The following is a 15,825-nucleotide window of genomic DNA, read 5'->3' as shown; positions in this document are numbered from 1 at the left end:
CTATGCATGAATTTTCCATAATTGTAGCAGTAGACTGTTTTCAATCTGAACTGAGCTACATCATTCTCTGAGTTTGAATCTTAAACTAATTTTACCTGAGCATTTCCCTGTGAGAGTAGAAGAGCACATTCTAAACCTCAAGACACTAACCTCCAGAGCAGCGTGCTCCTCCAGAACACATTCTAAACCTCAAGACACTAACCTCCAGAGCAACGTCTTCTCAGCCAGTAGAAGCACAGCTGCTGGTCCAAGCTGGTGGGACACTGGGGTCTGTTGGCTGGGCACTTTTCAGGACAGACTGCTCAGGATTGCAGAACTCTCATCCTCTCTGTGACTCTGTGGTTCTGCCTTCCTTCTAGGCCAGTGGTTCTCAACCTTGGCTTCACATTAGAATCACCTGGGAATCTTTTAAATCCTGATTTCTGGGCCCCATCCTCCGGAAATTCTGTTTCTTTGTTACTAATGTTGTGGCCTCACCCCATAACAAAGAAACAGAATTTCTGGAGGATAAGGCCCAGGAATCAGGATTTTAAAAGATTCCCGGGTGATTCTAATGTGCAGCCCATCGATGATTCTCTCATCATTGGTGTTTCTCTCTATCCCTTCCTCTCTCTGAAATCAATAAAAAATATATTTAAAAAAATAAAAGCATGTAAAGGGCTTACCTCGGTGCTGCAGACGGTGAATGCTCAATGCCTACTGGCCAGCACCTTTGTTTCTATTTTGATTTAGCGAACTCACACTAAAGCTGCAAGATTCAGCCAAAGCATCATCTCTTCAAGAAAACCTGACCCCTTAGGTTGGTCTGGATAGCCTTTCTCTTTACTCTCATGACACTCAGAATGTGTCTCTACAAACACACAGTACTGCACGGGTCTGTTTTGACCGTCTGCACAGACCTCCTAAAGGAAAGAACTTTCTCTGCCTTGCTTCTCCAGTGCCTACCTGAGTGACTGACCCGCACAGAGCAGATGTAGGTAACATCTTGCCACGGAACCAGAGGAGCAGCCATGTCGAAACCCCTGCCCCTGCACTGAGCTGAGAAGCTTGCACCAGAGGGGACCAGGCAGAGGCCCACCTGGCAGGACTCCCTGCTTGGAATGTAACAGCAGTGACCTCGGTACAGAAACATCGCTTCTGAACCAAATACATGCTTTTCTCTTATTTCAGAGTTAGGAAGCATCGCAAATACAAAGCACATCTAGTCATTTATAAATGGTCTCTTTGGAACAGAATTACACATTCGTTAACTAAATTCTACAACACACTGAAAAACCAAAGTCATGTCATTATCTTTCAGGCGACATAAAAATTCCTCAGCAGAAAATTTCCGACCCTCAGTGGGTTTCCATCACCAGTTAATTCTAGGTGAGGAAGCCATGGCAATAACCTAAGTAGCTCAGAATTACCTGGAAATAATCATGTCAGGTATTAAAAACAATGTGCTTTTGCAAACTACACAAAGAATCCTCAGCAAGTTCAAAAGCCACAATTGTCAACATCATTTACTAAAACTGAAATTTCAAAGCTAAGATCCAAAAGGAGCAACTGCCTGAACATGTCCCACAGAATGGCTGAGAGAATCGAGTAAAAGAACATAGCGAGTGCTCGGTAAACCATACAGTCACTCACACACACACACACACACACACACACACACGAGTTACCTTGGTCACCATCTTTTATAGCGTCATCACCTGAGAATTTACTTCTTCCAAGAAAACCTAAATTTTGTGTATACCAACAACTCATCTTACCTATTTTCTTTTTTTGTTGTCGGCCAGCTGACTCTGTTATTGTTTCCTTCTTCTTTTCCACTGTAAATAACATAGTAACACAGTACAAATTAATTGCTCGTTGTACTAAAGCAGTGGTTCTCAACCTTCCTAATGCCACGACCCTTTAATACAATTCCTCACGTTGTGGTGACCCCAACCATAAAATTATTTTCGTTGCTATTTCATAACTGTAATTTTGTTACTGTTATGAACCGGAATGTAAATATCTGATATGCAGGATGTATTTTCATTGTTACAAATTGAACATAATTAAAGCATAGTGATTAATCACAAAAACAATATGTAATTATATATGTGTTTTCTGATGGTCTTAGGTGACCCCTGTGAAAGGGTCGTTTGACCCCCAAAGGGGTCGCGACCCACAGGTTGAGAACTGCTGTACTAAAGAAACAAAAGCTCCTTTACCACAGCTGAACCAATGGAAGAAGCTTACAGGAAAGTTATATGCTGACTTTATGATCATGATTAAGTCAACTGGTCTGCTCTCACACCTGCTGACAGTAAAAGGTGGACTGTACCACGCCAGGACGACCAAGGGTGACCCCGAGTGGGGGGCAGGGGGGTGAAAGGATTAAGGAAAGACAGACAAGAGAATAATAGCTGGGTCTCGGTGGGACACTGCCTCCCTGATGAGGAGACGACAATGGTGCTCACAAGCTGTCTTTATTTTATAGCAGATGCCACGAGGCAAAGTAGGGGCATGACCACGTTGTTTACAGCATTCTCGTGAGTTTCATCCCCACTCAACTACATGCACCCGAACTCTAGCACAAGGCACGTGGGGCCATGTGTTCGGACCTTAGGTTCAAGCTTACAGCCACAGCCGTTGGCTATGATTGTGCTGGGAGGGCCCTGCCCTCCAGCTGGGACTTGCACATGGCAATGAAAGGACCCTGTCCTTTCATTAGTCCGAGGCTTGAACCTGACCAAAACACCGTAACCGTGCCCCACAGTGGACACAACATTCTAAGACTAAAACAGCAATATGGTAGCATCTTTAATCAAATACCCATGAAGGATTGTAGAACACAATCATAATCTAAACAGTGAGTTTTGAGACCATCAGTGGAGGGTGATTGCCTCAGGTAGGGCCCAAGCACATTTTGAGTTCTGCTCTCACATAACTATAGCTAATTGTAGTTACAGTCTCAAGCTCACTACAGAAGATAGGACCCACTCATTCAGCTATTGGCTGCCTACCTAACAGGCACTGCTCTAGGTAGATAAAGAGATAAACATGATTCATGTCCTCTAAAGAGCAATCTAGTGAGGGGAGATAAATAACAATTATAGTATAGAAAATAGGCAAGATAGACACATGCACAGGGTAGGAAGAGCTAAGACCAACTTAAATTTTTTTTTTTTTTAAATTGATTTTAGAGAGAGAGGGAGGGAGAGGGAGAGAAACATCAACGTGAGAGAGAAGCATCACCAGGTTGCCTCCTGTATGTGCCCTGACGGGGGCTCAAACCCGCCACCTAGTATGTGGCCTGACTTGGGAATAGAATCCGCGACCCTTCAGTGCACAGGATGATGCTCCAACTGAGCCATACTGGCCAGGGCAGACCAACTTTTTTTGATATATTTCAATAAATATGATAGAGTAACCACATGTTTTTAAAGAGGGGTAGTGAAATGTATTTATATTTTATAGTAACTATCTTTAATCCTCATTGAATAGACTAATAATAAACATGTCAAAAATGCCGTTCGCTTGGTTTATTTATATGATCTGTTCCATATATTATCTCAGTATACTTCCTTCACTAGAAAACAATACAGTGCATGTATTATTTCTAAAAGTTGCATTAAAGAGAACTGTCTGGTAGGATACTGTCCCTCATTACATTAAGCATGCTGCTGAGTTCTAAAAGCAAAGTTGGTATTCCTGCTTCATGAAGGTATAAAGTTCCATTAGACTGCAATACTACAAATTAAATGGTGAAGTGCTGACTAAAATAGTGTGAGAGTGTGAGTGTGTGTGTGTGTGTGCACGTACACATACACACATGTACACATATTGGGCATCTAAGTAACAGATTCTATCCTAGGTAGATAAAAGATAAAATACTAGCCCAGCCATTGTGGCTCCGTGTTTGACTACTGATATTCACAGATCACCTGAATCAACCCATTGTGTGCCTTTAAAAAAGCATCTTTTGTCAACCTATCAACCAGAAGATCACCTTTCGATACCCGGTCAGGGAACATGCCCAGATTGGGGGCTCGATTCCCAGTGGGGGGCAAGCAGGAGGCAGCCAATTCATAATTCTCTCATCATTGATATTTCTCTCTCCCTCTTTTTTCACTCTGAAATCAATAAAAACATATATATTTTTTTAAGATAAAACACTATGGGGGAGAAAGAAAGATTTAGAATAAACCTATTTAGGAACAGATCATAAAAGGAAGTTAAATCAAATTTTATAAGATTCCACAGAAATAACATTTTTTAAAAAATGGACAGAAATTGAATGATTTACTCTGTATCATTATTATTAAGCAAAGAAATAAAAATATTTCTTTCCCACCCAGGACTATGTGGCATTTAACTGTAATGGTAAAAAACGGGGGGGGGGGTGGGGGGTGGGGGCAAGAGACAGAGGCCAGAGAACAGAAGATAAGGTGCTTCCCGAGCACTAGGAGGTCTTCCAGCAGACTGGACTGAGACAGATAAACCTTCTCTAGGGATACGATCATCTTTTAACCGCCTGTTTTCCTAACCCTTTTGTGTTGATATTTATTCACCAGAGCCTCGCCTCATAACAAGCAGTGGAGATGCTGGAGTTGAGAGATAAAATGAGGACCCTGAAATGTGTTTAGCCCATGACCTGGCATTGCTGCACTCTGAGTTCCAGATTCTCTCAGCTATAAATTATTTTAAAAAACTCCAGCCTGTTCTTCTGCGAACAACAGAAGCACTTCACCCTTCATAATAATTTGTACTCAATAAATGCTCCCATACAATTGTTACAGCAGTGAATGACACATATTTTAATCTTTCTCTTGACATGTTCTTTCATTGCTCTCTACTAGGAAAGGAGATTTTCTGATCTTTAGAACGCACCGGACTACTGATATTCACAGATCACCTGAATCAACCCATTGTGTGCCTTTAAAAAAGCATCTTCTGTCAAAGGCCAGCCACAGCAGGGCAGCTTTTCCGAAAATATGAGTATTCCCCAAATAATGTCAAGGATCAGATCAGCATAAGATCTAATCTGAAGTCAAATCTATTTATGTTTTTTTGTTTCTCAAAGGCCCTACAAACGTTTCCTGCCTAGATCCACACCACCTTCTGAATAGAGGATGTCAGAAGAGATCATGCATTTGCAACTAGGACATTTGTTCAAAGAGGAACTTACCGTATTTCTTCCTGTGAAACGTCTCCAGTGCTCAATATAACAGCTGTCCATTTGATTATAACTATCTAGAAGACAGGCTCTATGCCCATTTATTTTGTACCAGAGGCCCGATGCACGAAATTCGTGCAAGAGGAGGCCTTCGCAGCCACAGCGGCTGCTTCAATCCCGCGGCTGCAGCCCCGGCTCCATCCGGCAGGTCGTCCGGGAGCTTGTTCCACTGTTCCGGCATTCAGTTGATTTGCATATTACACTTTTATTATTATAGATTGAACTCATCATGATTAACTCTACACACAGCAAGCTATCAAATGTCAACTGATCTCAGACATGCAAGTAATACACACTTACTGAGTTTCCATAGATCCCCCAAACTAGAGGACCTGAGACTATGAGAAATGCAGGGGTCATTCCAATCATCAGCCTACCTCATACTTACTTTCACCGCAGCATAGTAAAGCATTATATTAAAAAGTACAACTATGGCCCTGGCCGGTTTAGCTCAGTGGATAGAGCATCAGCCTGCGGACTCAAGGGTCCCAGGATCGATTCCGGTCAAGGGCATGTACCTGGGGTGCGGGCACATCCCCAGTGGGGGGTGTGCAGGAGACAGCTGATTGATGTTTCTCTCTCTATCCCTCTCCCTTCCTCTCTGTAAAAAATCAATAAAATATATATATTTTTAAAAAGTACAACTAGGGCCCTGGCCGGTTTAGCTCAGTGGATAGAGCATCAGCCTGCGGACTCAAGGGTCCCAGGATCGATTCCGGTCAAGGGCATGTACCTGGGGTGCGGGCACATCCCCAGTGGGGGGTATGCAGGAGACAGCTGATTGATGTTTCTCTCTCTATCCCTCTCCCTTCCGCTCTGTAAAAAATCAATAAAATATATATATATAAAAAAGTACAACTATGGGAGCTTTGCTTGGCAACTACTTTACTTTGAATTTGGGTGTAGAGTGAAGACAACTGATTTCTATAATTCAGATAATTAGAAACGAAGCAATTAGAGTGGAAGTAAAGAAGGTCATAAGCTATTTGTGTGAAAATTAAGGTAAAGAATATTATCCAAACAAATGTGAAGCTAAATGAAATTTGTTTCACGAGGCTTCTCACTGATACATGACATGAAAGGTGTATACAGACACCCTCGCATGATGGCCGACTAGTGTAAGAGTCAAGGACACCACACAGGGATGATGGCCTGAGCAAGTGGGAGGACAGAACTGCCACTGAGCACAGGCAGGAAAGCTACCGATGCAGCAGGCTTGGGAGCGAGGAACAGAGTTTGGTTGGATGTGCTGGGTTTGAGATGTGTATTAGACACTGCAGTGAATCGACAGTTAAGAATATGAATCTTGTATTAGAGAGAGAGCAGGAGCATAAATTTGGAGGTCACCGCCAAACAGCACACACATGAGTTCACCACTAGGCATCAACCCGACAACAGGAGGTCAAGAAGAGGAACCAGGAAGAAAACTGCAAGAGAACGACTAGCCAGAATAAGCAAGGCCAAGGAGAGCAGTGTCCAGGACCAAATGAAGACAGTGTTCCGGGGCCTCTGGCCTGCACTCCTGGAGCACGGAGGTACCTTCCCCAGCCAGGGAAATGCTGAGAGAGGATCACGCCTGTGCAGGTAAAGATAATGAACCCGGTTTTAGAAATGTTGGGGTGCACTGTCAAAAATAAGTAAGGGAAGGAACAGTACGCTGTAATTTAAAAAGCCTGAGTTTGCCCAATTCTTTTTTTTTTTAATACATTTTATTGATTTTTTACAGAGAGGAAGGGAGAGGGATAGAGAGAGAAACATCAATCAGCTGTCTCCTGCACACCCCCCACTGGGGATGTGCTCCCAACCAAGGTACATGCCCTTGACCAGAATCGAACCTGGGACCCTTGAGTCCGCAGGCCGACGCTCTACCCACTGAGCCAAACCGGTTAGGGCTTGTCCAATTCTTTATTTGTACTGTGACCTTATTAAGCCTCAAGCTCCTTTCCTATGAAGTAGGAGAATATTCACATAACTGACCACAAATGGTTGTTATGTGGATCAAATGACACATTGTAAGAAAGAAAACATCAAGCTCTTATAAGACATAAAGCCCTGTGGAAATTCCTTCTTTATTTCAAAGACAATAAACTCTATTTGTTCTTAACCTTTTTGTCAAACACACCTTCAACCAAAAGAAACGTGACTTCTCCCCCAGGACACCACTTACCTTGATACCAATCAGAGTGACTGTTGTTCACCAAACACATCTTAGTCCTTAAAATACCCCTCCTTCTGCATCTATGCTCTGTCCTTTATCTGGAAATCCTTCCCCCTTCTCATTCTCCACCCAAATTCTCACCACCCATGAAGGACTGCAAGTTCTCCTGCGTCACAAAGGTTTCCCTGCACATAACACATACCTCTCACGTCACTGACATTTTGCACAAAAGCCATACTCCTAACTAGACTTCAAGCTGGAATCGTCTCTGCGTCCCAACAAGGTTTTTGCACGGGCTGGTGCTGCTCCACTATTCACTACCAACATGCGCTGCCGCGAGATTGACCTGTGAAACTACGTCTGAAGGGAGCTGCCATACTCACATTTTTTACTCTGTTTTTCCACTTCCGCCTTCAGCCTCTTGTACTTGTCCGTCCTGTAAACCAGAACCCAGGTGATACCTGCAACATGAAGCGCAACGTGCTCATGCAGAAATGTTTGCAGCGATTCCCACAACTGTCATTAGTGGCCACGGTTGGGTAAGGAAGGATTTCAACTCTTTTGCTTTATAGGCGCCACAATTAAAACGACGGACTCCTAACCAACTGCACCTGTACCGTGATGACAAGGCGTCTCCGCAGACACTCAAGGGACCAAAGAACCCGGCCACCGCGTGCACACGATCCCTCCCGCCCGAGTCGCCGAGCAAGCAGGGCTGACGACCTGCCCGGTGTGGCGCCGGGGACCCCTGGCCTGGGACCCTCCCGTCGGGGACAGCTCAGACGTCAGGGAAGCAGCGCCCTCACCCTCGGCGAGAAGAGCCGTGCACACGGAGATGAACACGATGAGCAGCGTGTCCGCGAACATGGTGCTCATCCTGCACTTCCGGCTCTGCACTCCCACCCGCCGGGGGGAAGCGCTCGACAGCCACGGAAAATGAGCGAGAAACGACTTTCCAAGACTTCAGGACCACCGAGCAGCACCGCGCCGCTGACAGATCGGGAGCCACACTTCCGCTTCCGGGGCACAGCGCCGGAAGGGCTCCTTCCGGAGAGCGGGGTGCGGCCCTTGCGGAAACGCTGCCGCGCTCGGGCGGGCCTCGCGAGAGTTGGAAGTTGGACGGCTGAGGTTGGCGGTGCCCGGAGACCTGCGCCGCTGCGTGGAGCCGCGTCTGCTCCGGGCCCGGGGCCCACGTGGCCGGACTCGGCCGCGCTCTGCCGGCCCCGCACCGCCTCGGCCCCGCTCCAGGGCCGGCAGGTAGTTGGCCTATATTTGCGGCAAAGTGAGAGACTGACGTCCTCGCGGGCGACATGCACCGCGCGCTCCTGGGGCCGCGGAAGAGGGGCGCGCTGGCCCCCCGAGAACGGCGCCCTCGCGGAGGGGCTGCGCGGTGTGGTTGAGGTTCGTAGACCCGGGGAGGGGCAGCGCGGGAGCCGGGAAGCAGGGACTCGGAGGCGGAGCGCGTGGGGGGTGTGGGGGGCGGACAGTACGCGGAGCAGTGAGGCGTGTCGCGAGCCCAGTGTCGCAGGGTCCCAGTGCGCTCTCCCGCGGGCTGCGCGGAGGACGGAGGCACCGGAGGAAGGAGGGAGCAGCCCTTGTGTCCAGCCAGTTCCCCTGCGGGAACGGGCACCCGTTCCAACACCTCCCCGTTTCCCAGAAGCTCCAGGAGCCCTGGTGTTACGTGAAAGTTAAGTTACGAGTGCTGGTAGCTCATTAAAATAAAATAAAAATAAAAAGACCCTGCTGTGTCGGTCACAGAAAACGTCTCAGCGGCCTGCTTTCAGCCTGCTGTGTGTGTGTGTGCGCGCGCGCCGTGCGCTATCACTGCGTCTTTTAAACTCCAATGCGCTTTATTCCTGGCGCTCAGGCTACACCGCTTGTGGCCTGATCAGTTGTAGGTGCACTTGAGTGTTCTCTTTGCGCTTAGAGGCAGAGACCCCGTTCCTTAGCGGACATGGAGTGCCCACCTGGGCCGGACAGTGGTGGTCCCTGCGGGGGCAGAGAGGGTGGCACAGGTCTTGTTAAGGTCCGCGTTGTGAGAAGGGGAAATAGAGGCAGGTATTCCTGAAATGTGGGAGCACACGAGGGCAGGACCGCTTCCTGGAGGAGTCGGAAGGCTTTCCATTTGAGCTACACCTTGACCTGAGTGTTTCCGGCAGGGTAGGTCACCTTGCTTGGCCCGTGGTCAGTGAGGTGCTGTGAGAACATGGCCTTGAAGTCGCACCTGGTTCCGTTCTGGCTGTGCCACTTAATTGACAGTCGCCGGGAGCATATGGTTCCAGCCTTGAGCCTCAGTTTCCTTATCTGTAAAATGTTGATAACACCAGCTTCGTCTACTGTACGGAGAGAGCGTGAGGAAGAGTGCGTTATTGAGCTGTCGCTGGCACACAGTTCATCAGATCCAGCATCTGCTGACTGGGAGATGGGCCATCACTCTCTGCCCCACTGACGGAGAAGATAAACAACGGATGAAGCTATGCCACCCATTGGTTGGAAGGTGCCTTTTATTCACATGTGTCAATATGAGGGGAAAGTAGCCGTCAATGAAATTGGGGAGTGAAGCATTTCAGGGATCCCTGAGCACGTTTACTGCAGAACCAGGCACTGCTAGATGTTCCCTTCTCCAGGGCAATAGTGTCGTAACCTGGGCCCCATTGGAACCAGTGCTAGAGGCAAATTCATATAACAGCTGTTCTGCATCCTGCCGATTCTTCTGTCATATTTTCAGGTTCTAAGCTCTCAGGTTTCCCCATGAGGACCACTCACCAGAGTTCACTGTCCTGCTCCCGTTTCTATGACCAGGCTTTTGTCCTGGGACTTCCTTTACCTTTCTCTAGGGTAGGGTTTGCTGTCCCCTGGACCCACATCTCCCTCCTTTGTCTATACTTTGTGTTGTACACCCTCAACTGACTTCCTCTGAAAGGCAAATGACAAATATGCCTGCAGTGTTCCCACATTATTAGTGGGCTTAGTAATAATAATACTGTTCTTTTAAAAAAATGTTCAGTACTAGGCTGGGCATTGTAAAGGTTAAGAGAGAAATTTAATCCTTGCTTATAACTGAGGTATGACATGATATGGGCTTCAGGTTTTTTGGTTCATTTGTCTTTATATTTTTAACTAGAGGTCTGATGCACAAAATTCGTGCAAGGGGCTTGGCCCTCACAGCCCCAACTGCCTCGGCCCTCAGCCCCAGCTTCGGATGGTCTTTCCACTGTTTGGCCGATTTGCATATTACTCTTTTATTATTATCGATTTTAGAGAGGAATGGAGAGGGAGAGATAGAAACATCCTATATAATAAAAGGGTAATATGCAAATTGACCCTAACAGGGGAATGACCGCTCGACCAGTCACTGTGAGGTGCACTGACCACCTCTTGGTCCCTTTCCCCAGCTGGCAGGCTCCCATCACCCGATGGCAAACGGGGAACCAGGGGTGGGTGGGAGGGGAACGCAGGCAGCACCAGGCCAAGGCCCCCACCCTGCTGGTATCCCCACACACAGAGGTCAACCTGTGGTGGGGTCGGGGCCAGTGAGGCCAGCAGGCTCTGATCGCCCAATGGTGAACGGGGGACGGAACCAGGGGTGGGTGGCTGTGAGCAGCAGGGAAAATGGCCCTGATCGCAGGCCAGGCCTAGGGAGTGTACCTGTGCATGAATTTCGTGCGCCGGGCTTCTAGTCAATGATGAGAGAGAATCATCAATTGCTTTCTTCAGGCCCACCACTGGGGATCAAGTCCACAACCCTGGGCATGTGCCCAAACCCGGACTGCAACCATGACCTCCTGGCTCATAGGTCAACACAATCACTAAGTTACAACAATTGGGCAGGCCTTCAGGTTTGACTCCTAACCCAACTCATGCAAGCTGTAGTACTTGAGCAAGTGATTTAATTTCTATGGGCCTCATTTTCTTTTCATCTATAAAGTGGTAAGTTAGGATATATTTATACAGCACTCCAAATGAATGGCACAATATGGATTAATCCTAGAAATACAGGGTGGAGCAAAAGTAGGTTTACAGATGTGGGTACATGAAGCAGTTTATTTTTGTATTATTATTTCCCATACAACTATAAACCTATTTTTGTCCCACCTGTATAATATAAAGTGAAAAGAGTAATTTCTTAAAAATTAAATACAACATGCATTAGGCTTTTCATAAAGTTAATAACTTTATAAAAATCCCCCCCAAAACACTGTTTAGGATGTTAAAAGAAAAAGCAAGAGAAGGATGATTTTGCTGGTGTTGGCTTGAATGGGAAAAGGCTGGGTGAGGTAATGGAGCATCAGAGGTGAATGTAAATGTAAATTTATGTCCTGGTTTCCCTCTTGGTGGTGATGTCATGGGAAGTGGCAGCATGACTGAACGCGCTGATGAAGAGAATGTCGTGAGCCAAGAATAATGATGAACCCAGTTTTCTGCATCTGAGGTCCAAATTGTTTAACTGTCGCATTCAGCTTTATACCTGATTGATATAAGAAGAAAGTGGGCAGTAATCGTTTGAACTACATGCAATCAGGCAAAAATAATGCTCTTTTAAAAATGTCACATTTCTTTTGTGGCTTCACTTACCCTCTGGTTGATTGCCACGTTTTTTTTGTTAATCCTCACCTGAGGATATTTTTCCCATTGATTTTTTTAGAGAGGGAGGGAGGGGGAGAAAGAGAGAGAAACACCGATTGGTTACCTCCCGCCTGCTCTCCTACTGGGGCCGGGGATTGAGCCCGAGACCGGTCAGTGTGCTGGGCTGATGCTCTTACTCTCTGAGCAACACCAGCCAGGGCTGATTGCCACCTCTGCCTGGGCACTTAAGCTTCCCAGTTTCAGAAGGTCGGTGATCGTGGAAAGATCAGGATATCTTAAGCTGGATGGTAAGTTTGCAAAATACGCAGTGTTTTTATTTTGTTTTTAAAATATATTTTTTATTGATTTCAGAGAGGAAGGAAGAGGGAGAGAGAAACATCAATAATGAGAATCATTGATTGGCTACCTCCTGCACATTCCCCCTGGGGATCAGCCTGCAACCGGGGCATGTATCCTGACCAGGAATCAAACCGTGACCTGGTTGAGTGGCCAATAATCCACTTTTACTCACTGAGCCACACTGGCCGGGCAGCAGTGTTGGTTTTTAATTGGCCTGGCAGCTTTAAATAGGGTGGGTTCATTTGGAGCTATATTGCATCAGGAAAACCAGCTGTCAAGCTGCCACTGTGACGCAGTTTTCAAGCGAGGAAGCCCTGAACTAAACAAGTAGAATCAGAAATTGAGGAGAAAGAGCAAAATCCGAGAGAACTGTGAAGACTGAAATAGTAAACCTTAGAACCAAATGAGATGAGGTGAATAAGAAGACGAATTCTCAGGTTCCACCAAAGGCATCTCTCAGTCTTAGGTGACTGAAGCTTTACAGTTCTTGGGACTCTCCTTAAGAAAAAGAATATGGACTTAGAGTCAAAGTCACGTACAAAAGTGCCCTAATAAGGGCCATTGCACGTGAAGGTCTCATTGATTTCCTGGTAAATCTGTCCGATGGTAACCGGTGTGGCGACAGCCCTGACAGAGTGGCTGGGAGAAGTAGCCTTTTAAGAGAGAGAAATATAAAAACTTCATTTTAATATTAAGCTTCTGTAATATTAGAATTAGAAGGGGCCTTTGAAAATATTTAAATACCTAAAATTCATTCACAGTTTCCCTTCATGGGTGAGTCTGGGCCATCTTAATAGAAGCCTGCAATTCGAGGTGATAGTTCCCGTTACAGATGCTCACTGTCACGCCTACTCAGTGTTCCTATGATATATTGTTGGCCAATAATCCACTTTTACTCACTAAATAGACTCTTACCCTTCATCTTGGTGAAACCGGACAGCCAGTGGGTCTGGGCTGCCTGTCACGACTTTTGCCAAGTAAACAGAGACAGGGTTGAATCATGTGTGAGTGTTTATTCCGATCCTGCCGGTAGCATAGGAGAGCAGCAGGTCATCCATGAAAATCTGCTCTTACCCCTTCCCCCCATAAGCCAGCTGCTTATATCGGGTAGAAGGACAAGGATTATGTGGGAAAGTAGGAATTGCAGGCATGGGAGGTAGGCGAGGTACAATGGGTGCAGGTTACAGGCAGTGAGGGTGGGGGGTCACAGAGGGTGGGCACCTCTGGGACTGGATTGTTTCGGCAACAAGGTGGTTAACCTCCATGATGGTAGGCAGTTCTCAGAAAAGGAGAGTGGACCGCAATGTGCTTTCTCTAATCAGAACAGAACAATCACAGTTAACAGAGCATGATTAGTATTTCCTATAACCATAGCTACTCCTCATTTCTGCCCCTAACATTAGCAGTTCACTTTGCTGCCAAAAAGACATTGATTTTATTCACGGAGACACACAAATATCATAAGCAATACTGTCAAATGCCCTAGCCTCATTGCTCTGGCTGCAGACCCTTACAGGAGCGCAATCTCAGACTGACCTCTGCATCGCCCGGACAGTGTGGCTCAGTGGTTGAGCATCTACCTATGAACCATGAAGGTCACAAGTCAGGGCACATGCCCGGGTTGCAGGCTCAATCCCCAGTGGGGGCCATGTAGGAGGCATGCGATTGATGATTCTCATCATTGATGTTTCTATCTCTCCCTCTCCCTCTCTGAAATCAATACAAATATATATATTTTTAAAAACTGACCTCTGCATCTAGCACAGGGCCCATTAGCAGACTCAAAAATATCTGTGAAAGGTATGCTTCATGTGCCAAAGCGCTCCACCAAATTACAGGGAATTTCTAACTTTCCTCCATGGGTTCTGATCACATGACCTTTTCCCAGGCATGGGAAACTGCTTTTCATGGGACACAGGCCTCGCATCCACTTCTCGATGCTTCTCAGTTTTCTGAGGTCTGTTCTCCGTGTCCTCTCTGAAACCCGTCAGATAATCCTCCCACCGGCTCTAATGTGCAGACAGGCCACGCAAGCATCGCTCCTACGGAGGTTGGAGGACGATGTTACAGGAGACAGTAAACCTCAAGACAAGCGACACCAAGGACAAAGGTCACTTCCTAGTAACAGAAGGATTGGCTTAGCACAAAGACCTGCCAATATTAAATAAGTATGTGCCTAATTCAGAGCTTCTAAGTTCATGGAATAAAAACTGACAGACCTGGCCTAACCAGTTTGGCTCAGTGGATAGAGCGTCGGCCTGCAGACTGAAGGGACCCGGGTTCGATTCTGGTCAAGGGCATGTGCCTTGGTTGCGGGCACATCCCCAGTGGGGGGTGTACGGGAGGCGGCTGATCAGTGTTTCTCTCTCATCAATGTTGCTAACTCTCTATCCCTCTCCCTTCCTCTCTATAAAAAGTCAATAAAATATATTTTTTTTAAAAAGCCAAAACTGACAGACCTAAGAGGAAAAACAGATAAATCCACAATTCTAGTTTGATACAAGTAGACAGAAAATCAGTCAGGATATTAAAGACCTGAAAAACAGTATTAGTGAAATACATTTGAGACCTAAATGTAAAAACATTACACAAGTCCCACAAGAAACAGGAGTTAATTTCCTTGGAAATGGGAGTACTTGTGGGTTAAAAAAAATTTGCAAGGCAAAAAACATAAGCATATCGTAAAACAAATGAGAAACAAAATTATTTCTATAAAATGATGAGATCAAAAGCATAACAGGACAATGGACCACATTCGCTAAAAGATCGTCCACCACAAACAGTGCCTTCAACCAAAGAAAAGATAGTGTGCTCAACCCTAGTGAGAGGAAGTCAGCTAAGCAACGCTGATGATGCCCTAGCCCAGTGGTCGGCAAACTCATTAGTCAACAGAGCCAAATACCAACAGTACTTCGTCAAAATAGACTCGCCCAGGCCGGAAACCGACTCCTGCGCATGGGCCACGAAGTTTCAATCACACTGTACACGCGCCCACACGTGGTATTTTGTGGAAGAGCCACATTCAAGGGGCCAAAGAGCCGCATGTGGCTCTCGAGCCACAGTTTGCCGACCATGGCCCTAGCCGATTTGGGTTAGTGGATAGAGTGTCGGCCTGCGGACTGAAGGGTCCCAGATTCGATTCCAGTCAAGGGCACATGCCAGGTTACAGCTCACGCCCAGTGGGGGGGCATGCGGGAGGCAGCCAATCCATGATTCTCACCATTGATGTTTCTGTTTCTCCCTCTCCCTCTCTGAAATCAATAAGAATATATTAAAACAAAAACACTGATGGAAGGATCTGGAGAGGATTATGATAAGCAAAATAAGCCAGTCAGGCCCTGGCCGGTTTGGCTCAGTGGATAGAGCAGCAGCCTGCCGACTGAAGGGTCCCAGGTTCGATTCTGGTCAAAGGTACGTACCTCAGTTGCAGGCTCCTGGCCCTGGTTGGGAGCAGGCAGGAGGCAACTGGTCAATGTGTCTGTCTCACATTGCTGTCTCTCCCTCTACCTTCCACTCTCTTAAAAAAGGT

The 15,825-nt window shown here is 46.5% G+C and overlaps 1 protein-coding gene and 1 long non-coding RNA gene across 5 annotated transcripts in view; both read right to left on the bottom strand.

Moving 5' to 3' along the window:
• The window catches only part of TMCO1 (transmembrane and coiled-coil domains 1), a 25,110-nt gene extending 16,718 nt beyond the window's left edge, over positions 1-8,392 (bottom strand). For 2 of the 4 annotated variants that reach the window (XR_001515770.1, XM_015571298.1), the window contains exons 1-3: positions 8,177-8,380; positions 7,754-7,831; positions 1,758-1,817 (exon numbers count right to left, since the gene is read on the bottom strand). Coding sequence is in view for 3 of the 4 variants with exons in the window: in XM_015571298.1 (XP_015426784.1) it covers positions 1,758-1,817; positions 7,754-7,831; positions 8,177-8,246 (208 nt within the window). In the remaining variant the exon portion in view is untranslated. Of the gene's footprint in view, positions 1-1,757; positions 1,818-7,753; positions 7,832-8,176 lie in introns of all 4 variants that reach the window. The other 2 variants (XM_006774985.2, XM_015571297.1) reach the window with 2 other exon arrangements.
• A 5,052-nt stretch (positions 8,393-13,444) lies between these two features.
• LOC107184867 overlaps positions 13,445-15,825 on the bottom strand; it is a 10,287-nt gene continuing 7,906 nt past the window's right edge. Inside the window, exon 3 of the long non-coding RNA XR_001515771.1 lies at positions 13,445-13,610. This is a non-coding gene — a long non-coding RNA (uncharacterized LOC107184867). The remainder of the gene's footprint in view (positions 13,611-15,825) is intronic.

The sequence above is a fragment of the Myotis davidii genome, unplaced genomic scaffold (assembly GCF_000327345.1).
Source record: "Myotis davidii unplaced genomic scaffold, ASM32734v1 scaffold668, whole genome shotgun sequence".
NCBI lineage: Eukaryota > Metazoa > Chordata > Mammalia > Chiroptera > Vespertilionidae > Myotis > Myotis davidii.
The sequence above is the reverse complement of the archived record's forward strand: the minus strand, read 5'-3'. Positions and strand labels throughout refer to the sequence as shown.